Source organism: Chiloscyllium plagiosum, chromosome 3, assembly GCF_004010195.1.
Source record: "Chiloscyllium plagiosum isolate BGI_BamShark_2017 chromosome 3, ASM401019v2, whole genome shotgun sequence".
Lineage (NCBI taxonomy): Eukaryota > Metazoa > Chordata > Chondrichthyes > Orectolobiformes > Hemiscylliidae > Chiloscyllium > Chiloscyllium plagiosum.
The window spans coordinates 58,190,144-58,215,066 of record NC_057712.1 but is presented as its reverse complement, the minus strand read 5'-3'; the positions used below and the strand labels follow the sequence as shown (position 1 = coordinate 58,215,066).

Sequence of the window (24,923 nt, the reverse complement as noted above, 5' to 3'; positions counted from 1 at the left end):
CAATATTCCTTCCAAGGAGTGTCCTTCCAGTGCCAAGCAATATAGTCATAGCAACTATTGTTGCTGATCATTTCCATTTTGTGGAACTGCAGTCTTTTCAGACTGATGGTCATTCTGTACTCTTTGTAGATAGTGATCTCCTGCAAACCTCCTGATCAGTTTCTTGCAGTGAAGGAACAGCTTTTCTATTCTAGTTGTATGTGTCTTTGTCTGTGGTTACGACAATATCTCTGGTCATTCACATTCATCATGTACAAATGAGGTGCAAATTTCTTTGCATAGTTCTTACATTGCCAAGGGCAATCATACTGCAAACTGGAGCCCATGCCACCAGATATAGCTGGCCTAGACCTAGATAGGAGTCCAAGTCAGTGCTGTACCCAAGTTAAAAGGAATGCTCAGTGTTACAGGAGTACGGTAAATGATCTCTGCTTTCTAAGGGCAGGTGCCACGTTTTTTCTCTCTGCTAACTCACAATCACACAGTGACACTCACTCTAACTCTGCCACTGCACATACCTCTTACCAAAACTCACGGACTACAGGTTTCACTATTTCATGCATCATGTCTACTCAGCTGCTCAACTGCTAACACTCCTTGTCCACTGAACTTCCAACACATTCAGTAAGGACACCTCTCCCCTTCTCTTACAGTACACTTTGTACAAATGCATTTCTTCAAACAGCCACCACCTTGATTGGTACTTTGATTCAACAAGCCTTTCTGAAAGTAGGCGATGTGGGGTTCTCACCAATTCCCCAGTCATTGGGTGAGAGACACATCATCTCCATTAACTATTACCCCATTTCTTCATTATTTATTCAGTAATTGGTGAGACATTTATTGCTTCAAACTCACATCTCTGAAGCATATTCAGTGTTCCATAGTCAAGCTATCTAATTTTATAAACAGAGTGACAAAATATTGGTATCCCAAGATGCTGTACATCAAGAATAGGTACATAACAGGCTGACTAGGAGAAAGTGAGGACTGCAGATGCTGGAGTACCAGAGTTGAAAAATGTCGTGCTGGAAAAAAGGTGGGGGAGGGGAAAATGAGGAAGCTGGAGAAATCTACATTCATAACAGCAAAGGACCTTTGCAGGTCTGGGAGGGTGTTGTCCTGAGCTGGGGCAGGGCTGATTGCAGGGAGTGTAGGTGGCAAAGCATGGCGGAGGATCCGGAGGGAGATCTGTTGTTGGAGGCTTCGGATTTGTTGCAGGTACAGGTTGTCCTGGTTGGGTCCAAATTGTGTTGGTTTGAATGTAGTCTGGAGTCCATACGGGGTCAGTCGGTTCCGTAGGCAGGTGCTGAGGAAAGAGATGTGGCTGTAGTAGTGAGTTTGTCTTAGGACGTGGCTGAAGAGCTTCAGGGCAGAGGAGATGACCTGGGGGGTGCAGTGAGAGAGGGACTCACTGAGATCCTTGTAGAGGGAGGAGGAAAGCTTCTTCAAGGTCGGCATCCTTGCAAGAGGATTAGCTGACAGTCAATTTTTTCCACACTGAATCTTCTCACACTGTAGATTACTTGCATTTGTAGTTCTGATTTGACTTAAGGAAGAGAAAGTGAGGACTGCAGATGCTGATGAAGGGCTTATACCCGAAATGTCGATTCTCCTGCTCCTTGGATGCTGCTGGATCTGCTGTGCTTTTTTAGCACCACACTCTCAACTCTGATTTGACTTAAGATCCAGTATAATGGTTGTGCAGCCAGAGGTGTTGGCTAGCTTTGTCAGATTTGACAGAGTGATCATACATCTTGCTGCTCGTCGGATGCTGCCTGAATTGCTGTGCTCTTCCAGCACCACTGATCCAGAATCTGGTTTCCAGCGTCTGCAGTCATTGTTTTTACCAGAGTGATCATACATGACAGGTTTCCATCTTGGTGGGTTCTGCTGAGATCTACATTGTGTGCAGAGAAGGAACTAAAAAAAACATATGTTCATAGAGTTTGACATTGATGTACCTCCTAGTTATTCACTGTGTGAGTTAAATGTACATTTTGTATCAGATCAGCATTGAACCTGCCTGAATTTGAGTAAACAAAAGTCATTATAAAAAGGCACTAATTTTACAAAAGTTCCAATCTTGGCCAATATGAAGTAAACTTTAAAATTGTGCCAGAACATCCAGCTGTTTAAACTATATAAACTATAGACTGAAATCCTGCAATTTCTGGAATGAAATTCCACTGAAGCAGCAAGCATTTTCATTTGAATATACCTTTGCTATTCCAATAAAGGTTTTAGCTTAAATGCCTTTTGTAAAAATAGCAGAAAAAAGAATTTCACACAGACACTAATAACCCTTTGAGCAATATTACTCAGTATGGTTTCAGTCTGTATAATTTTGAAATTAATATATTTAGATTTAGATTAGATTAGATTAGATTACAGTGTGGAAACAGGCCCCTCGGCCCAACAAGTCCACACCGACCCGCCGAAGCGCAACCCACCCAGACCCATTCCCCCACATTTACCCCTTCACCTAACACTACGGGCAATTTAGCCTGGCCAATTCACCTGACCTGCACATTTTTGGTTTGTGGGAGGAAACCGGAGCACCCGGAGGAAACCCACACAGACACGGGGAGAATGTGCAAACTCCACACAGAGAGTCGCCTGAGGCGGGAATTGAACCCGGGTCTCTGGCGCTGTGAGGCTGCAGTGCTAACCAGTGTGCCACCGTGCCGCCCACTAATAGAATTAATCATTTTGTTGGTTTTACACTGAAATGGAAAATTCAGCCGCCATTTGATGTTGATGGGTCCTTCAGGAAGCTGATTGTGATATAGATGAAAATGGCAAAAAAGCTGCCTTCCTCTTTGTTTTAGGAGGATGCTTAAGCAAGACTGAAATTAGTACAGAATAAACATATGGGACATACAGCACAGCAAGAGGCTAGTCAGGTCAGTTAACCCATGTCAACATATGTGTTGTATTTCAGCCTCTTTGCAACTTTCCTCATTTAAATCTATCATCATGACCCTCTGTTCTCTTCTCTCTTAAATGTTTGTCCAGCTTCCTCTTAAATGCACCTGCATTATTTACTTCCATCACTCCCTGTGGTAGTGAACTGCACGTTCTCACCCTCTTTGGGTAAAGATGGTTCTTCTGAATTTCCAATTGCATTTCTTGATGACTATCCTATATCGGTGGCCATTGGTTATGCTCTTTACCGCACATGAGTCATTCTTTTGCACTCATTCCATCAAAATCTTTCATAATTTTAAAACAGCTATTAAGGCACTCTGCTTCCTTCCTTTTTCAAGAGAAAGGAGAAAGGGAGGATTGCAGATGCTGGAGATCAGAGTCAAAAAGTGTAGTGCTGGAAAAGCACAGCAGATCAAGCAGCATCCGAGGAGCAAGAAAGTCACCATTTCAAGTCACCATTTCAATGACATTCCTGATGAAGGGCTTGCACCTGAAACGTTGACTCTTCTGCTCTTCAGTTACTGCCTGACCTGCTGTGCTTTTCTAGCACCACACTTTTCGACAAGAGAAAGGAGACCCAGGTTATCCTGAGATATATATCTCCCCACGTCTGAAATCATCTTTTTAAATCTTCTCTGTAACCTCTTCATCCCTTTTCATAACATATGGCCAGAATTGCACATTTCATTCTAAGTATGGTCTAACCAAGACTGCTTACAGATTTAGCATAAGTACCCTGCTTTTTAATTCTCTCCTAAAAAATGGCTTAATGCTTGGTTTGATTTTTGTACGGTCTTGCCAACTTGTTTCCCAAATGTTATGAATTGATGTATTTATACGTTGAGATCCCTTTGTCCCTCTAACCATCTGGACTTCATTGAAGTATAGAGGGTACAAGGTTATGATAGGTATGTACAGGGTGAATAGAAAGCAGCAGTGACAAGGGGGCATAATTTTAAAGTGAAAGGCAGAAGCATTTAGTGGGAATTTGAGGAAAAATGTTTTCACCCAGAGGCTACTAAGGGTCTAGAATGCACTACCTGGGAGGATAGTTGAGGCTGGAACATTTAAAATATATATAGATGAGCACTTAAAGTGTCATATATTCAAGAATATGGGATTCGTGTGGGAAAGTGAGATGAGTGTCGATTGCAGTATTTTTTGGTAGGACAGATTTGATGGGCCGAAGAATCACTTCTGTACTGTATGATTCTATATTCCATCTGCCACCAGACCCACAACAATGTGCTTGACTTTGATATGTCAACACATTTAGTTCAGCTGTAATTAAGAACTGGCAACAATTGCTTGTCTTGCCAATAATGTCTACATCATAGTGGCAGCACTTGGAATGATCCCAGACTTACCTGGAGGTCCAGTCCATTCCTGATCACCTCTTCAATTTCTTCAGTACATTGTCAGAAGTGCTCACTACACATAGCTATGCTGTCAGTGCTATAAAGCTGCCCAACTCCAACTGACCAGCAGCTCAATGAGCACAAGCAGTAAGTAAAGCCTGTTGACAAATGAAAATGAGGTGAGTTGAATTAATCCCTGACCTAAGGATGTAGAGAGTCTACCTTCAGATTATATTACAATCCTTAGTTTTATTTTTTCTTACAGTTAGATACTTAAAATAAATTGAAAGAGTTATTGCATCCAACAAAACATTCTGTACTATATATACTTCCCCACTGGGCCTGCAAAACCAAAGATTTAATCACAGTGTGATTACAAAATTTTGTTTAATGTTCTTTGATAATTTACTCTTTTCATTCCTCTTTGCCTTGTTTTTTTTTGATTTCTCATCTTTTCATATGCAAATTGATCATCCACTCGTTTGAGGTCTATGTATTTAATGTCTATTTCCTAACCTTCATTGGTTCCCTTATATAGTTATTCATTCATGAGTCTGTTAGGCGCTTAGTTTGTTTCTTTCCTTTTAGTAGAAAATATCTTCCTACATTCTGTTGATCATCATGCTAAATATTTTGCATAATTTTTGTCAATATTGTCCATTTTATTTTCCCATATTCTATTCCCAGCCTCTCTGATCACTTTGCTCCAAGCTACTAACCCGATTGTCATCATATTTATGTTCTTCTCTATTATCCTCTTAAATTACAATATTTTATGGTCATTATCACCTAGATGAATTTTATTTCTATTTTAAAGTATCTTCTCTGTTTTGGTGCAGTCCTCATTCCTGCATTCAATGCTAAATCTTCCTCTATTGGGTTTTTTACATTTTGAGTTGGAATGCGGCCCTCTACATGGTATAGGAACTGGATTTGTTTATCCACTTTACCTGCTTCTTCTGTCCAATTAATATTGGGGTAGTTCAAGCTGACATTGGTTGGTTATTCTGTGTTTATACACAATTTCAGTTTTTCTTCCTATACCTCCCTTCCATTATTAGGTGATCTGTAGGCGATACCTCCCAGTCTGATCTTATTTACCTTTCATTATCCTTTATTATCTTTTATTTCTATTCATTCTATTTTTGTCTTGCTAACAGATATGTCTGCTTTTTACCACTGTCACTATGTTATTCCGAATGAGTAAAAGTACTCCACCACCCTTTTCAACTTTTTCATCTTTTCTAAATATACTGTGTCTTACAACATTTAATTCTTGTAATTAGGGAAAGAATTACAATCGTTATCCCAATGCTTTTGATAAATAAAAATTCACTTTTCAGAAAAGTCACTTCACACTTTCACAAAGTCCTTCATTTTGTTAAGTGCCTTCTTAAACTAGAAAGCTACATTACTCTTGACATTATAGTTAATCAAATGTTAAGCTTTGCTCAAAGTCTTTTTTTCAAAGGTCATTAATTTTCTGTTGGGTCTGGTAAATTTGTAGAAAACTGTAAATAGAATAATTACGTTTTTGGTTTATAACTAAGGAGAAAGGGATGACTTCTGAATTAAGTTTGAAAGACAAATGAACACTTGTAAGTGTCTAACATGTTGGTATGTTGATTTGAGACTGGTCAGAATATATTGGGTAACGTCTCACAACCATGTGATGTCATGTTACTAAGCAGCTGGACAAAGAAACAACCATACCTTATCGCCTCAGAAATTCATAGTGCTTTGAAAACATGATTTAAAATCACCAATTATAGGTCTCCCAACAAACTCCAACTTCACTGGCCTCAAAAGCATAACAGATCATTCTTAAATAATCTTTGAATCTTAGACATGTCCAGAATTCAACAGGTACACAACAAAACTTGATTCTTATTATTTTTATTGAGTGTAGTGTTTTATATGGTGTACAAGTGTTGTGATTGTACTTTGATATTTGATGAATAATGAATTATTTTGTGATTTTATAGTGTGTTCACATTTCTGAAGTTCCTCATCATCTGGATACTGGTACTTCTGGCAGATTTCATCCTTGAGCTCCGATTTGAATACTTATGGCCAGGTTGGCTATTTATCAAGAGGGTTTATAATTCTTCACGATATCAGGGCCTTGTAAGTATAATTCTTCATGATATCAGGGCATTGTAAGTATAATTCATGTTCAGACAATTGTGTATAGAATGTACATCTAAATGGGCAACATATTTATTCTCAGAGCTGAAAGTTTATTTTAAAACTAAACTCTAAGTGGCGAAATTGATGCTGAGAGCTCGAATTTGTATGACGTGCTATTGTGATACTGGCCAACAAACTGCTGCTCCATGGTTAAAGTAGCCGGTATCAAAACTATTTTAAAATTAATGCAACTCATATCTCTTTAGTTAGTGCCTTTATTAATGACTCAGTTTCGATATGCACATCATTAATTAACAGGTAGATGGAAGGGATAGTTGAATTTATGCACAAAAAAGGATATGTGGACCATAACTTATTGTAAAAGGGTCCTGGTTCCCACATTTTTCTTAATAGGTAGGCTTGAACCTTTGCTTCCTGGTCTGGAATGAAGAGCTGGAATAATCCACTGTAAGCCTGATCTGGGAAATAAGTGCCCTTGAGATTGGGATTTTCATTCCAGTGTGGCAGGGTTCTCTGAGAGATAGACCATGATCCTGTATGGTTTATTGTATGTGCCAACTCATTGCATTTACATTCTTTCAAACGTATAATCCCACATAGCAACACCCATTTCACCCAAGTGCAAAATCTCTTGTAACATTAAGTTTTGGAATTCATAGACCTAAGTCTGCAACTGCTTGGGCCTATTAATTAAACTGTCAAATGGTAGACACCCTATTTTGATAAAAGAAATTGTAAAATCAGTAATCTAATAATGATATCTCTCAAACTTTTGTCAATAGAGTTAAATAGCAAGGTATATATTACAGAAGTCCAGATTTTGATTCAAAGATCTGAAAGGCAGGAGTGTTTAATGTTTTGATAACCTGAAAGTTCCCCTTGAGAGTTCCTCTTTTGACACTTTGGACAGTTTTGGGGATTCACAATTGCATTAAAATTCTGCACCTTATGTGCACTCATTCCTATTTTTAATAACCCCAAAGAGCACTTGATCTCTCCCAATGGCTTCCTTTTAGAGCTTGTTATTATTATGGCATGTGAACATTTTCCGATATAATTTTTGAAATTTATCAATTGTTGAATTATTGCCACGTTTTGTCAATGTTTCAGAATTCTTTTGCATCATCAATTTCCCCATGGTTTTCACAACACCATCCCAAAAGCAGGAGTCACATTTAAGCATGAAAATGAATCATGGCTGAAAATGTGTTGCTGGAAAAGCGCAGCAGGTCAGGCAGCATCCAAGGAACAGGAGAATCGACGTTTCGGGCATAAGCCCTTATTCAGGAAAATGAATCATGCCAATAAGATCCAAATGCTGTTTTAATGCATTAAAATGCAGTGTTGGGCCCATGGAAGATAATTGGACAGTAGAGGTATGAAGTAGCATTTTGTTTTTCCAGCAGTGCCATTGGGTCAAAATCCTGGAATTCTCTCCCTAATGGCATTGTGAGTCTACCTACAGTACATAGACTGCAGCAGCGCAGGAAGGTAGCTCACCACCACCTTTTCAAGAGCAACAAGGGATGGGCAATAAATGCTGGCCAGCCAGTGACACCGACATTGCACGAGTGAATAAAATAAACTACCCGTTATTCTATGAGCTTTTATTTTCTGCAATAACCTTTTTTGTGGCACATTAGCAAATGCCTTCTGGAAAGTATATGAAGAAGTTTTCTTTCAGCTTTCCTTTACGCAAAGTATGTGTCATAATTTCAAAGAACTTCAGTAGATGTCAAACATAATTTCCCTTTGACAGAGGGACTGTTGACTCTGCCTGATGACCTGACCCCTTAGCCAAGTGCTCTGTAATAATTTCTTTATTAATAGCTTCTAAGATTTTCCCCAGCTAACTGGCCTGAATTTTCTTGCTTTCTGACTCGCACCCACTTTTCAAAAAGGAGTCACATTTACCATCTTCTAACCTCGTGGGACCATCCCCCGAATCAAGGGAATTTTGGAAAATTGAAACCAACCCATCAACTCTCACTTGTCACTTCTTTTAAGACACTAAGATGAGGTCCATCAGGTCCTAGGCACTTAGTCGTGCAACCTCAATAATTTACTCAGTAGCACTTCACTGGCGATTTGTGATTTTCCTGAGTTCTTCACTTTCTTCCATTTCCTGATTTGTTGCTGCTTCTTGAATGCGTCTTGTGTCCTCTGTAGTGAAGACTGTTGCAAAATACCTATTCTATACATCTGCCATTTCCTTATTTTCTATCATCATTTCTTCACTCACCTTCTAATGGACCAACACTTTTTTTTACTCTTTAAATATTTAGAGAAACTCTTACTGACTGTTTTTCTATTTCTGGCTGATTTTCTCTTGTATTCAAATTTTTTCCATGTTTTAAAAATGTCTAGCTAATCTCAGATTGTAGGGCCAACTGTTGTACTTTTTCATACTTATTGGAATGTATCTGAGCTGCATATTCTGAAATATTCCCCAAATTGTCTGCTACTGTGTCTCAATTGACCGATCCTTTAACCTAATCTGCCAATTCACTTTATTCCACTCTGCTTTCATGCCTTCAAACTTACTCTTAGTTAAATAAAAAAAAATGCACTGAGTCATCTCTCCCTCAAACTGCATGTAAACTTCAATCATATTATGGCCAGTGTTACCGAGGAATACCTTTACTATGAGATCATTAATTAATCCTTTCTCATTGCACAATATCAAGGCTAGTGTTGCCTGCTCTCTGCTCAGCTCCACAACATGTTTTTATAAGAAACTAACCTGAAAACTTCCTATCAATTCCTCATCAAAGTTAACTTTGCCCTCTGACTTTACCAGTACATGCATAGCTGAAAATCTCCCATGATCATCACTATGCCTTTCTAACAAGCTCTCATTATTTCTTTATCCCAACACGACTGTATGCTTACTGTTAAGGAAACTGTACACCACACCCACAAGTAATTTCTTGCCTATATTTTTTCTCATTTCTACCCAAACTGTAGCCATGTCTTGATTTCCTGAGTTCATTTAGGTCATTTCTCTCTATTGAAAAGTACCATTGTGAGCTAATAAAGCTACCCTATCACCCTTTTTTACTTTCAGTCTTTTCCAAGAGCCCTGTCCACTTCAAGGTTCAGTTTGCAATCCTTGTTGTTTTGCAGCTACATCTCCATAATGACTTCGAGGGCATACTTATTCATTTCTATTTACATTCCTATTTCATCTGCTTTATTTCATGCATGCATTCAAATACAGAACTATTAAGCTTTATTCTTTGGTTCTCTTTGTAAATTCTGATCTTATCCACAGTTAGTAAGTTTGCAGATGACACCAAAATTGGAGGTGTAATGGACAGCGAAAAAGGTTACCTCAGATTACAACAGGATCTGGACCATTAGCAGGTAGATAGGATGGTGAAAAAGTATGCTTTGCTTTATTGGTCAGTGTATTGAGTACAGGAGTTGGGAGGTCATGTTGCGGCTGTACAGGACATTGGTTAGGCCTCTGTTGGAATATTGTGTGCAATTCTGGTCTCCTTCCTATTGGAAAGATGTTGTGAAACTTGAAAGGGTTCAGAAAAGATTTACAAGGATGTTGCCAGGGTTGGAGGATCTGAGCTACAGGGAGAGGCTGAACAGTTTGAGACTGTTTTCCCTGGAGCGTCAGAGGCTGAGGGGTGACCTTATAGAGGTTTACAAAATTATGAGGGGCATAGATTGGATAAATAGGCGAAGTCTTTTCCCTGGGGTTGGGGAGTCCAGAACTAGAGGGCATAGGTTTAGGGTGAGAGGGGAAAGATATAAAAGAGACCTAAGGGGCAACTTTTTCATGCAGAGGGTGGTACGTGTATGGAATGAGCTGCCAGAGGACGTGGTGGAGGCTGGTACAATTGCAACATTTAAGAGGCATTTGGATGGGTATATGAATAAGAAGGGTTTGGAGGGATATGGGCCGGGTGCTGGCAGGTGGGACTAAATTGGGTTGGGATATCTGGTCAGCATGGACGGGTTGGACTGAAGGGTCTGTTTCAATGCTGTACATCTCTATGACTCTATGACTCTTGGCTGACTCTTAGATTCATACTTTCTATTCTGCCTTGTCATAGTTTGTTTATCATTTCCCATATTAATATCTTTTCACTTTGGCCTTGAGTCTACTTTTTGATTTACAACATTTGGACCTATTTTCCAAATTAGATCCCCATGTGCAAATTTGATCAAAAGGAATCAATTCATTTATAATTGAGTATTTGTAAAGCCCTATGTCCCTAAAATTTTATCTGGATACTGACTATTCCACATGTATCAAATGTTTGACATTGCTGGCCTGTTAGGATATTGGTGGGTCATGCAGCTTCATCATGGACCAGGCCTTAGTCAGATTTCAGCCGTACACCTACTAGATATATAGGGAGGTTTGCTGGAATGGCTGTCTATTCTCAAAGTCAGGCTGTGCTAATATAATATTTATGTTTTCCTTCACAGGCTTTTTCCATACTTTTTGTATGTGCAGCATTTACCTCAGATGTATTCTGTTTTATCTTCATACCATTGCACTGGCTTTTCTTTGCAGCCAGTACATATGTATGGATACAGTACCTCTGGAACTCAGGTAAGCAATTTAAATCCTTAAAAACGCACCAAGGCGATGAGAAAATATGTTTTACATAAAAGTTCATTGAGGTTTACAGTAAACTAATTTTATTCCATTTCAAATTAAGTGACTTGATTAGAGCACTCCAGAGTCCTCAGAAAAAAAAAACTTCTTAAATTAACAACATTTTGTGTTATACTACAAGTTGGGATACAATTAATATGTTCAAGTACTAAATTCAAACTTGAGAAATTTAAGTTGCACAAAATTCAAATGTTTTGCAAGATTTCTGTTCAATTAATTCAGGGAAAATCGATTTAGAGGGCAATCCAATCACTCTTAGCCTTTTAAACAAGAAGCATAAAAATCAAGATTTCATTTTGAATCTCAGAGCAATCTAGAAGAATGCTTATTATTTTGCTCTCAGTGTACAACTTTTATTTCACATTTTAAGCACATATCTGGATGCCTTTTTACATTTTTTGAGAATATATGTTAACTTAACATATTAATGGAAGCCTAGTAATGATTTCAAGTCCTTTCCATTGAAAAATGATTTTAAAAGTCTGAGATATGACACCTATTCACTGTAGAAGCTTTAATGTCAAATCTACATTGCTGAGGAACATTCAATCCACTAACATTCGTGGAGGCTTCATCAATGCCTGAGGCACTTTGGGATCTACTGATCAGAGACCAAGCAGGGAATGGATTGAAATGGCAGAGCAAATGATGTTCTGCCTCATTTTGACAGCACATTCATGTAATTCTAGCCCAACTACGCTTCTTGCAGCAACCGGAAATACAATAGTATATAGTCTGACCCCTCCATGCTAACTTTCACAGAACAGAAATTATTCAAAATGCTTTATCTAAAATGATTCACTTTTATCAAGCCTTGTTTTTGACAGAGGCATAAGGCTTTTCCTGAACAGTTGCTTTTTGTTCCCTCTGTTACTTCATTTGCAATTAGCCACCTTTGTTGTGCCTTATACTCGTAACATTAACTTCAAATTAGGTAAGTCCTTCAGAGTGGATATTTCTTGACTGTTTTCCAGGGTGGAATCAAATGATAGAGTTAGGTTCTAAATGTATCTTATGGATTAGTCTAGAATTCCATCAGAGCCTCGTATGGTTGTTTATTTTCCTTATATTTTCAACCATTTTATAAATTCAATAATTTATTATAAGTAGTAAAGAGACATGAATTGCTGTACCAATCCTGAGCTGAACCTAAGCAGCTTGTAACTTCATCTTACTGTTATGTTACACAGTTAGTATGCAATATGCCTTTAAGAGACATGCTTTTGATAGACTCCATCCTAACTGGGGGCACTTGAACACGGAACTCTGATGGAAGTGTACTACTGTGTTTGTAACTTAGTATTACCCCAGACACTGAAGTCCCTATGTCTATTAAATAGAATTAGAATTAAACTTAGGTTTATTGTCATGTGTATTCAAGTAAAGAGATTACAGGAGTACAGTGAAAAGGTTACAATGTCACCATATAAAGCACATCTTGGGTACAAGATTCCTAAATACAAAATATTAAGTATAAAGTAGAAAAAAATAAAGAAATAAGTTAAAAGTTCAACATTACAATTCTTGTCAGTATAAAGTAGTAAATGAAAAATAAAGTTAAAAATTCCAAATTATGGTCCTTCTTTGGCCATGGACCTGCAGTGCTCCATGCTGGACTTTCATCAAAGGGCTTGATCTCTCTCCCGCGCTTTGGCTTGATCTCCTGATCCCACACCTCCATGCTGCCATCCTGCTGCAGACTGCCTCAGGCCCACCAGAGTCCAGCTCTGGTGCTAATCCAGGCACCCAGCCACTACTGCGATGCCACCCACCACCAGAATTCTGTCCAGGCATAGTAAACTCGTCGTGGTCCACTGCCAAAGTCCCTACTCTGGGCCCCCAGCCACTACCATTGCTGTCCCTGTCTCTACGACCAAGCTCCCTCCAGAAGGTAAGTAAAGAGGAAAGAAATTAAAAGAAGAGAAATAAAGCTAGAAAAGAAGGAAGAAAAGAGGTCAGAGTGGACAAGCTCAGACTCAGGAGCCCTAATCCAATGCCATCTTGGAATCTAAATGTCAGGAGCTGTAATAAACATGATTAATCTTTCGGAACGACATTACCCACACTTCATTTCTATGTTATGGGAGCAATCATAGGTATTGTCACAACAGATACAAAAACCTGCTGGAGGCAAAAGCTCACTACATGGTGCCCAGATTAACATATCTCAATATTATAGAGCTTTTTCCTGCAATGTAAATGGTAATTAATATACTTCCAGTCCTCCTGCATTCTCCTTCTCTTCCTCTCATAAATACTGATGTCGAGGGCATTATAAAAATGGCAAATTTTCTTTGATTTTTTTTTGCTGATTATCTGAGAATTCTGAATGTTTGGGTACCAGATAATGGGGGAGTTTTCTGTATAGATCCAAATCAAGAAAATGTGTGATTTAGAAGGGCAAAAGGAGGTGCTAGCATTCCCAAGTATCTGTTACCATTGTCCTATACAATGGAAGTCAAAAATTAGGACATGCTGAGATGATATTTTAGTAAGTTGTAGCAATGTCCCCTGTAAGTAAGAAAGTATGCATAGCAGCCATGGTAATCTGGTGGGCGCAGGAGATAGATCCTTAAAATAGTACCAGTCAAGCAGTTACTTTGTTCTGGATGCTGCTGAACCATTGTATCGCTTTTGCCATTCAGGCAAATAGAGGGCAATCCATCACAGATTTAATTTGTGAAATGTTGGATTAAGTGACTTTGAGTATTAGGACACAATCTACTTGATACGATTGACACAGCCTCTGGCCTGCCCAGTATCAATTGAATTAATATGGCCAGCTGAGTATCTAGTCATTGGTGAATCCCTAATCAATTAATGCTGTGATACTTGTTGATGATAATACCACTGAATTTGAAATGGATGAAACTAATAACTTTTGTGACAATCATTTCATGAGGTATTTACTCAGGATTAACATGTTTAATAAGTAAATATTTAAGGATAATCCAATCTACATTTGTTGGCACTTAATGAAAATGTGCTGTCATACCCTAAACATGATGAGAAGCTAAATAATTGCTTGTGTGGGGCAAAAATACCCAGCATGGCACTATAAGGCTGAAGTACCTCTTTCTGTGCACTTCAAATGTTATAATGACAACATGTGACTTAAAACAATGGCTTCATTCTTCAGTTACCTCTCATTAATTTATGGAATAAACTGCTGTGTATGGCAATGTACTGTGGAATAATACAATGATTACAGTGTAGAGAAAAGCCATTTGGCTCACCATATCCATGAAGGAGCAATATATCTATTGTCACTTAGAGTGATAGAGTCATGGAGTCTTACAGCATGGAAACAGGCCCTTTGGCCCAAACTGGTCCATGCCAACCAAAATGTCCATCACCCCAAACCCCATTTCTCTGCACCTGGCCCATATCCTTTCTGTCCATGTATTTGTCCAAATATCTTTTAACTGTTGTTAAGGTACCTGCCTCAACCACTTCCGCTGGCAGCTCATTCCAATCTGTACCACTCTCCCTGTAAAATGTTACCCCTCAGGTTTCCTTTTATTCTTTCCCCTCAAACCTTAAACTGATGCCCTCTAGTCCAATTTCCCAACCCTAGGAAAAAGACTGAGTGCATTCACCCTATCCATGCCTTTCATGATCTTATATGCTTCTATAAGTTCCCCACTCAATCCCCTATGCTCCAAAGAAAAAAGTCCTAGCTCATCCAATGTTTCCCTATAACTCAGACTGTTAAGTCCTGGCAACATCCTTGTAAATTTCTTCTGCAGTCTTTCCAGTTTAATAACATCCTTCCTATAGCAAGGTTACCAAAATTCAACACAAAACTCCAACTGCGGCCTCACCAATGTCCTGTACAAGTGCAACATAACTTCCCAACATCTATACTCAGTGAAGGCCAGTGTGTTTAAAGCTTTCTTCACTGCCCTGTTTAACTGTGACTCCGCTTTCAGAGAGCCATGTACCTGAACTCCAAGGTCCCTCTTCTACTACATTCCTTAAGGCCCTATTATTCACCATGAAACACCTACCTTGATTTGACATTCCAAAATGCAAGTCCTTACATTTATCTATATTAAACTCCATTTGGCATTTCTTGGCCCATTTCCCCAGCTGATCAAAGTCCTGCTGCAATTTCTGACAACTTTCCTTGCTGTCCACAATACCTCCTATTTTAGTGTCATCTGCAAACTTACTCATCATGCCTTGGACATTCTCATCTAAATCATTGATATAGATAACAAACAGCAATGGCCCAACACCAACCCCCCTGAAGCACTCCAATAGTCACAGGCCTCCAGTCTGACAAGCATCCCTCCACCATTACCCTCTGCTTCCTACCATCAAGCCAATTTTGTATCCAATTTGTCACATCACCCTGGATTCCATGCGATCTAACCTTCCAGAGCAGCTTGCCATATGGAACCTTATCAAAGGCTTTACTGAAATCCATGTAGATTACATCCACTGCCCTGCCCTCATCAACCTTCTTGGTCACTTCACCAAAGAACTCTAACAAAGTTGTGAGGCATGATCTCCCATGCACAAAGCCATGCTGACCACTCCTAATCAATCTGTCCTTCCAAATACATGTATATCTTATCTCTCAGTATCTTCTCAAGTAACTTACTTACCACAGATATTAGGCTTACTGGTCTATAGTTCCCAGGGTTTTCTTTGGAGCCCTTCTTGAATAAGGGCACATTCGCTACCCTCTAGTCTTCTGGGATCTCATCCATGACTAATGATGCTGAAAAAATATCAGCCAGGACCCCTGCAATTTCTTCTCTATCCTCTTGCAATTTTCCCTTACCTTTTCTCTGCAACTTATTTTTCTTCTTCAGATAAATGATCTAATTCTCTTTTAAAAGCTTCTATTGACCTTGCCTCCACCATACTCTCAGGCATTAAATTTCTGATCTTAAGCTCTGTCTGTGTAAAACATTCTTCCTTACGACCAATGGCTTCTTTTGCTTAACTCAATTCTGTGTCTTGTTGTTTTTGATGTTTCCATCAATGAGATCCATTTCTCTCTAACTACTTGTTCTAGGCCTCTCATGGTTTCCATCATCTCTATCAAATCTCTTCTTATTCTTCACCTCTCTTCAAGGAGAATAGCCCCATCTTATCCAATCTATTCATGTAACTGAAGTTCTTCATCCTTGGATCCGAATTCCTGTATCTTTACTATATCCTCTCTAATGCCTTCCTATCCTTCCTAAACAGTGCAGTTCAGAACTGGATGTAATTTGGATGTGGTTGAATTGTTAAGAGTATAAATTAATTGCTTACAAATTCAAAATAAAGAAACATAGAAGGTAAGAGGGAGATTTTTTAAAAGGCCAGGATTCAACATTTATCAAAATAAGGTCAGGAAAACAATTGCCCTTTTCTTATTCTTCACTCTTTAAATAAATATTCTTGTTACAATCATCAAAGAAGAATTAGAATTTAGTATTTGCTGTACTGCCAGCTATGTTTCCAGACTTCAATTATGATTACTTTTCTTAAAAAAAATTAATTTAGCTTGGTATACATTAATCATATTGGGCATCATGCAGATTCATCAGAATTATACCAGTGTGTAAGGGTTAAGTTATGAGACCAGACTACATACATTTGGCTTATATTCTCTTTAGTTTATAGGTTGCAGAGTGGTGCAAGTGAGATATCTGACATGATAAAAGGATTTAAGATACAGAGAAACTGCTTTATCTCATGGGGAAATACAGAAAAAGAAAGCCCAATTCTAAAGTTAGAGCTAGGCATTCAAATGAAATCTGGAAGAACTTTCCCACTCTAAGAAAGTAGCAATTTGGGGGCATTTAATTCCCCAAAAAGCTGTGGATGCTAAGTTAATTGAACTTTTTCAAATTTCAGATCAATAAATGTTTGTTAGGTCATAATACCAGGGACAAGGATCAAAAGCAAGTAAATAGGGTTCTGACAAAAATTGGACAAAACCTAATAGAATGGCAAAAAAAAGGTTTGAGGATCATATGATCCACTCCTTTTCCTATATTCCTGTATATACACAGGGCAAAATGCAGGAACACAATATCCATCTATACAGAAGATTGTGGACCATTAAAACAAAATGAAATCATCGCATTGTTTAGTTATAAAAAATTAGAAAGTTTCTTCAGCTGAAATTTGAGCAGCAGAAAACCTGTTTATTAAAATAATTGCAACTAAAGAGCTGCCTGAAAATTACATTCCCTTCTTTTCGATATCTAGTTTTAAGGACCCAATGTCAATCATGAAACTAGTTCTCAAACAAAATACCCAAACTTAAGTCTGTAATTGTACCATGAATCTGTAATTCTATACTCTTGATTTGAAGCAATGCTAGTGGAGCAAAGGATTGATTCTATCTTTACTTCAAGGATAGTTATGAGCATGTTAAAAGGAGCTGTGTCACAGTAATGCCATATCATGTGGAACTGGAGCCTGAGTCAGTAAAGTCCCAGAGATTGTTCTCTCCTTGTACATATTTAATCTCAATAAAGCCTGTTCATATGCATTCATGTGAGTGTAAACTTGGTCAGGTCTTATGGGAATTGTATCTTAGAACTTTGCAGCTGCAAGAAATTAATGAATCCATTCTCACAATCTTCCCCAATAAACAATTCTAACATAAATAAAGTGGAGCATGTAATGGTATAATTTAAACATTTTTTATTTTAAATATTATTTCTCTATCATTTTTTTGTGGGGAATAAATTTAAGATGAGTGACATGAGAAAATGAGAGAAAACAGCTCTGTGATCTCGGTTCACAATCTAATGGTATGTTTATGTTATTGGATCGCTTGCTGATAAATGCTGGGTTTCTTTTGGCAGTATTTTCTTTTGTGTATGTTTTAAATCCAAATGATTGTCTGTCCTATTCTTCTGTTCTGAAATGTAATACTGCATTTGCTCCCAGATCCTAATCTTGAAGCTATGTTATAGTAGTTCAATGTCGTTAACTTTCAGTTTATTATGCAGAAATCATTCAGAAATCAAGCATTTCAGTCATATCACAAAATGTTATAAACAGTGGGATGGAAGTGAAATTTGAGAAGCAGGGTTCTGAATACAAGCATGCTATTAAGATGGGTCAAGTGGCTGAGGAGTAGCAGATGGAGTTTAATTTGAAAGGCATCTTGATGGTTATATGAATAGGAAGGGTTTAGAGGGATATGGGCCAAGTGCTGGCGAATGGGACTAGATTATCTTAGGATATCTGGTTGGCATGGACGAAGGGTCTATGTCCATGCTGCCTTTCTCTATGACTCGATGATTCTAAGAGATTAAATTGACCTTTTTATGACTCATCTGCCAGAATATGAAACATTTAATTAACCTCAAGGACTTGAGAAAAATGCAGAATTAACAGTTAACACAGATGATTTGGATTTAAACTATGTAAAGGCAAAATGCAATCTGTACAAAGAAACACAGGTACCCTCTAAGTGGTGTAGTATTGGGCTTAAAATATTACATCTCCAAACCAGATCATTAAAGGTTAGTCATTAAGGATTAATTGGACATGACACTAGTAATTGAAGCAAAATGGAACATTCCTTGAAAAATAAGCCCAGTGTGAAAACAGCCTGACTTGTCTAGAAGGTAATTATGCTGACCTTGGCATGGACTGGAAACAGACGGTTGTGTAGAAAACACAGAGCCACCTGGATGTGTTTTTTTTTAACCTATTTTTGCATAACAGAATGCCTGAGAAAGTACTATGAAATGGTGATACAGCATATAACATCAGATTCAAAATAGTATTAATATTGGTGACTTTGCCCCACTCATTGGACTTTCACCATTGGCTCGGGTTTGCAAGACCAGGGCTATTGACTTTCACCAATGAGCTGAGCAGACATGTATCATGGAATCTGAAACAGAGCTCCAAATGCCACCATTGCCAGTTCCAGGCAAGCTGAACATCAGTGAGAGTCATTAGTTTGCATTTGTATAAATTAGTTTAAGCAAATAGATTTCCTTGTTAGTTTGTATATAAAGTAGATTAAGCTAATAAATTTGTTATGTATTTAAGAGTGCATGTCTTCTTCTATTAGTTTCGGTCATACCTTAAAGAATCTGTTAGGTAATTCCAACCTAACATTACATGAGGTCCAAAATGGCAGTGGAGTAGGATGCTTCAGCCAATGCTCATCCACTCTGTCTCTTTTATTTTCCCTTTTGCGTTTTTTTTTCTTGTTCTCTCTTCTTTCTTCTCATCCTTGGACTCCCTGCCTCAGTGCAGTCTCGCCCTTGGACACTGGTCCTTGGAATCCTGAACTACGTGCAGATCCAGCAAGGTGTTCTCTCGGCCTGGTGCGGTAGTCTTTCGGTGGCCCATGACGGCCTTTTGATCTAGTGTGACCTAAGCATGGACTTCCGGCCTTGAGATGGTTCCAGAGTGGTCTCCTGGCCTTGAGAACCTCAAAATGAAGCCTGGTGTGGTCTGGAGTCAAGGTCTGGCGCAGACTGGAAAGCTAGGTGCTAGCATGGACTGGGTTGGAACGACCGTTGGTCCAACCGTTTTATTTCTCCATTTTCCAATTTATTCCTACAAACTGCAATGTTGGACTTTATTTCTTTTTATCTTCTAATTCTTTTGCTAAGAACTTATACTGAAGAATCTGTACCTAGCGCCATTTGTACCTAAGGTGGCACCGTAAGTGACGTCTTGTAAACTTTTCACTGTACTCATCTGACCACATGTGACAATTAGGCTAATTCAATTCAATTCGACTCTACAAGTGGTAAACTGATTGACTCCAATGAACAAAGAAGAACTGCATCTGGAATCACGCTTTCACTTAGAACAAAACAATAGAGTACCTTAATTAAATGTGAGATATATAAAAGCCAAAACATTTAGGTATGTATATTATATATGTAACAATATTTATTTACATGCATTATAAATATATGCATAGACTTAGACCAGGTTAAAACATCATCCATTCCTTTGCATATGAAAAGGTTAGTACCAGGTCTTCCACTTTAGAAAAAAGTCTTTAATATACACTATGACTGCTGTTTGACTTATCTTGAAATATTATCCATGTACTTGCTGGAAATAGCAGGAAATTAGATTGTTGGAATTTTTCTCTGATGATTAGAGACAAATTTTGAGAAGAGAAGATCGGGACAAATGTCATTGGAACTGTATCCTCATGTCTTCCCACCTCCTTCCATCGTCTATGGGGAAACGTTGGGATTCTTGACCTCAACCTACATGGAGGCAATGGGAAGACAATTAAATTATTTAGAAGATAATGGAGAGAGATTTTGTGCCTGCATGGCTATTTGTCAATGGTAGTTGGGTCTCATGCAGCACGGTGGCACAGTGGTTAGCACTGCTGCCTCACAGCGCCAGAGACCCGGGTTCAATTACCGCCTCAGGCAACTGACTGTGTGGAGTTTGCACGTTCTCCCCGTGTCTGCGTGGGTTTCCTTCGGGTGCTCCGGTTTCCTCCCACAGTCCAAAGATGTGCAGGTCAGGCGAATTGGCAATGCTAAATTGCCCATAGTGTTCGGTAAGGGGTACATGTAGGGGTATGGGTGGGTTACGCTTCAGCGGGGTGGTGTGGACTTGTTGGGCCGAAGGGCCTGTTTCCACACTGTGAGTAATCTAATCTAATCTAATCAGCATTTGGAACACAATAGTTCCTATTGGAGGACCAATAGGAACTAATTGATGTCTGCAACTCATAAGCACTCAATACTATAACGGAAAAAGATGGCATGGCTGAGATCAACCATTCACAGAGTCTTGTGATGTTAGGGGCATATTATTGAGATTAATATTACTGGTCATAGTCTTAGCAAAGAAGGTACTGGCAATTTCTGCATAAGGCTTCCACAATTCAACAGAGTTATTGATCTTCCACACCTCCCCTCCATTTTCTTCAGAAGTAGCTTCTTCAAGTCATCACAACATAAACATCTGTGCAGTCACTGGGAAAGGCTGCCAGTGAGGCTGTAAACTCTCCTGATTCCGACTCATCATCCCATCTGTCATTTCTAACTGGGACAGTGATCCTGGGTGTGAGTTTCTATGGACCTTTGCCAGAAAGTTTAACTGGAAGGCCTAATTCTCTTATGTCTGGATTCTCAACCCAGAAATCATCTCATTGTTCGTTCAAATACTAAGGCAATAAGATAAAAAATTTTGTTCTCTCAAATGGAGGAAACATTTGATTGATAGGAGGCTAAATAAGGAAAGAAAAATGGGTTGGATGAAATGATAACATCCAACTCAGCATTTTAAACATTGATTTATAACAAGCTCATTGTATGCACAAAATATGACAAATTTCAGTTTTTTTTTTAAATCAAGGTTTCCAAATGTCATTGTTAGTGAAATGCAGGTATAATGCAGACATTTATGATGTAATGGGGGGGCACTGTCTCCCTGACTCACTCCAGGCCCCACAGTTGCCGTGGTAGCCATCAGGTAGCTTTTTGCTGCTAGCTGAAGATTTGAGAGAGAATGCTGTGTAGGGGAAACCTTTGACACCCATGTGTCCCTTTGCAGAGGGAGTGATTTCATTGGCAGGATCATGGAGTTGGAGCAAGAGGTCATGAGTGGTGGGCTGCCTGAGGCATGACCCTGAAGGAATGGAGCTTCTGAGGAAGCCTCTGGGGCTTGGAATGGACAGCTGGAGAACAGTGAGGCAGAATGCTGGCATAGCAGTATTGCTGGCTGTAGAAACTGTTTTTACAATGTATGGAGAGTAGGGTGTCATCTATCAGGGGCAGAGATTCAAGTCCTGCAGGTGGCTGCTCCATTCTCTGGGAGTCTGTATTTAAGAAGGAACTGTGGAAAGACAAACAGAGCCATGCAATTTTTAGCAGATCAGTTACCATTTGAAGGTAAAGCACATTATCCAATGAAGAAGATCAAGAAATTCAGAGTCACAGTCTTTCATTTCTGCTGAATGCAAGGCAGTACTGTTTCCCATTGTTTAGCAAATAAGTCTCCTGTTTCAGAATAAAATATGGAGCTCACAATGTTTTTTAGATTTGGATTAACAAGCAACAGTTCTCGGCTGTGAGGAACATTGAGCTTCATGATAAATTTCTTTCATACATCCACTTGTACTTTTGGAAATGGAACTGGAAAATCTCTAGTTATCAAACTAGAGGAAAATCTTGCTTAACAATCTTAATATGTTAGGATATTGGTGAATATTACAATCCGAAATGAGCCCCTACTTTTGTGATGATCTTGGTTGAGACCAGTAACTCTTTTTTCAGTAAAGAAGAAATCCAAAACTCCAGTACACCCACAAAAACACATCCTATCAAAAGGACAGGCAGATGGGCAGAGGGGTAGGGATTACCTTGTTAGTAAGAAATGAAATGAAATTAATAGCTAGAAGTGATGTGAGTAGAGTTGAAAAAATGCAAGGGGAGAAAGACCCTGAAAGAGTTGTGTACAGACCTCCTACCAGTAGTCAGGATTTGCGGAAGAAAATAAATCAGGAAATAGAAAAGGCATGTAAGAAAGGCACTATTACAATAATCTTGGGGGACTTCAATACGCAGTTGGACTGGGGAAATCAGATCTGCAGCGGATCTCAGGAAAAGGAATTCATGGAATGGCTGCAAATTTTTTTTTGGAGTAGCTTGTAGAAGAGGGGGACAGACAATCTTGGACGTAGTGATGTGTAATGATGCAGACTTGATTAGGGAATTGACAATGAAGGACCCCTCGGGGGCAGCGACCTTAATATGATAGAATTCACCCTGCAGTCTGAGGAAGAGAAGATTGAATCAGATGCAACAATATAACAAAGACATGAGGGAGTACCTGGCTGGAGTTAATTGGAAGGGGAGCCTAGTAGTGAAGATGATGGAGCAGCAATGGCAGTAGTTACTGGGGTTAATTCAGGAGGAATGACATAAATTCATCCCAAGGAACATGCTAAGGGGAGAATGGCAGACAAGGGAAGTCAAGGATATCTTCAAAGCAAAAGAGAAAGTGTGTATTGTGATGAAGATTACTTGGAAGCCAGGAGATTAGCCTTTAAAAACCACCAGAGAATAACTAAAAACAAATAAGTGGGACAAAGATGAAATATGAGAATAAGCTAGCTAATAATATCAAAAGAATTGCAAGTTTGTTTAGATATCTAAAATGTAAGAGAGAGTCAAAGGTGGATGTTGGACTGCTGGAAAATGAGGCTTGTGAATTAATAATGGAGAACAAAGAAATGGTGGAGGAACTAAATAGGAACTTTGTTTTCACAGTGGAAGACATCAGCGGTACATCAGAACTTTAAGAGAATCAGGTGAAGGATGTGAGTGTAGAGACCATCAATAAGGGGAAGGTGCTGGGGAAGCTGAAAGTTCTGAAGGCAGATAAATTACCTGGACCAGAAAGACTACACCCCAAAATTCTGAAGGAGATACTGAGAAGATAGCAGAGGCATTGGTCGTGATCTTTTAGGAATCACCAGAGTCAGAGATGGACAAAGAAGACTGTAAAATGATTAACGTAAAACCTTTTTTAAGAAAGGAGGGCAGCAGAAGACAGGAAGCTCTAGATTGGTTAGTCTGACCATGGTCATTGGTCAGATTTTAGGGTCTATTATTAATTATGGGATTGTAGCTACTCATGGTAAAATAGGGCTGAGTCAGCATGACTTCATCAAGGGGAGGTGGTATCCAACACATCCGTTGGTGTTCTTTATGGAATTAACAAGTCAGTTAGACAAAAGCAGGAACAATTTGGATTTCCAAAATGCCTTCGACAAGTTTCCATGCAGGAGTTTGCTAAATAAGGTAAGAGCCCATAATGTTAGGGGCAAAGTACTGGCATGGATAAGGATTGACTGACTGGCAGAAGGCAGAGAGTGGGAATAAAGTGGTCTTTTTCAGGATGACAGCTGGTGACAAGTGGAATTCCAGAGGGACTTCTCATTATACATTAATGGTTTAGACAAAGGAACTGAGGGCATTGTTGCTAAGTTTGCAGATGATGCTGAGATTGGTGGCAGGGCAGGTAGTGTTGATGAAGTGGGAAGGCTGCAGAAGGACTTGAACATGCTGGTGAATGGACAAAGGAATGACAGATGAATACAATATGGGAAAGTGTGAGTTTATGCAGTCGGACAGGAAAAAAAGAGGTGTAGACCATTTTCTAAAAGGGGAAAGGCTTCAGTAAACTGAAACGGAAAGGGACTTGGAAGTCCTAGTTCTGGACTCTATTAAAGTTAACATCCAGGATCAATTGATAGTTAGAAGTCAAATGCAATGTTAGCATTCATTTCAAAAGGCACAAGAATAAAAGGACAGACATGTACTGCTAAAGCTGTATAAGGCTCTGGTCAGACCGCATTTGGAATATTGTGAGCAGTGTTGGGCTCACAATATTCCATGGAAGGATGTGTTGGTGTTTGAGTGGATGCAGATGAAGTTTACAAGAATGATGCTGGAGATGAAAGGATTCTCATAAGAGGTGCTTTTGATGACTCTGGGTCTGTACTTGATGGAGTTTAAAAAGACGAGGAGGGATCTGATTGAAACTTGAAGAATACTGAAAGGAGAAGATGTTACTACTAGTTGGAATAACTAGGACCCGAGGGCACAGCCTTAGAGTGAAGGGATGACCTTTTTGAACTGAAATGAGGATGAATTTCTTCAGCCAGAGGGTAGTTAATTGGTGGAACTCATTGCCACAGAGAGCTGTGGAGGCCAAGTCATTGATTCACAAAGAAGGATAGGTCCTTAATCGGTAAGGGGAACAAAGGTTACAAGGAGAAAGCAGGAGAATGTGGTTGAAAAACGTATCAGCCATGATGAAATGGCAGAGCAGACTCGATGGGCCGAATGGCCCAGTTCTGCTCCAAGATC

At 39.0% G+C, this 24,923-nt stretch overlaps 1 protein-coding gene across 1 annotated transcript in view; it reads left to right on the top strand.

The window, feature by feature from the left end:
* Positions 1-24,923, top strand: part of LOC122543786 (macoilin-like) — a 127,171-nt gene that overhangs the window by 57,879 nt on the left and 44,369 nt on the right. The window contains exons 2-3 of the mRNA XM_043682558.1: positions 6,275-6,416; positions 10,890-11,016. Coding sequence (XP_043538493.1) covers positions 6,275-6,416; positions 10,890-11,016 — 269 coding nt within the window. The remainder of the gene's footprint in view (positions 1-6,274; positions 6,417-10,889; positions 11,017-24,923) is intronic.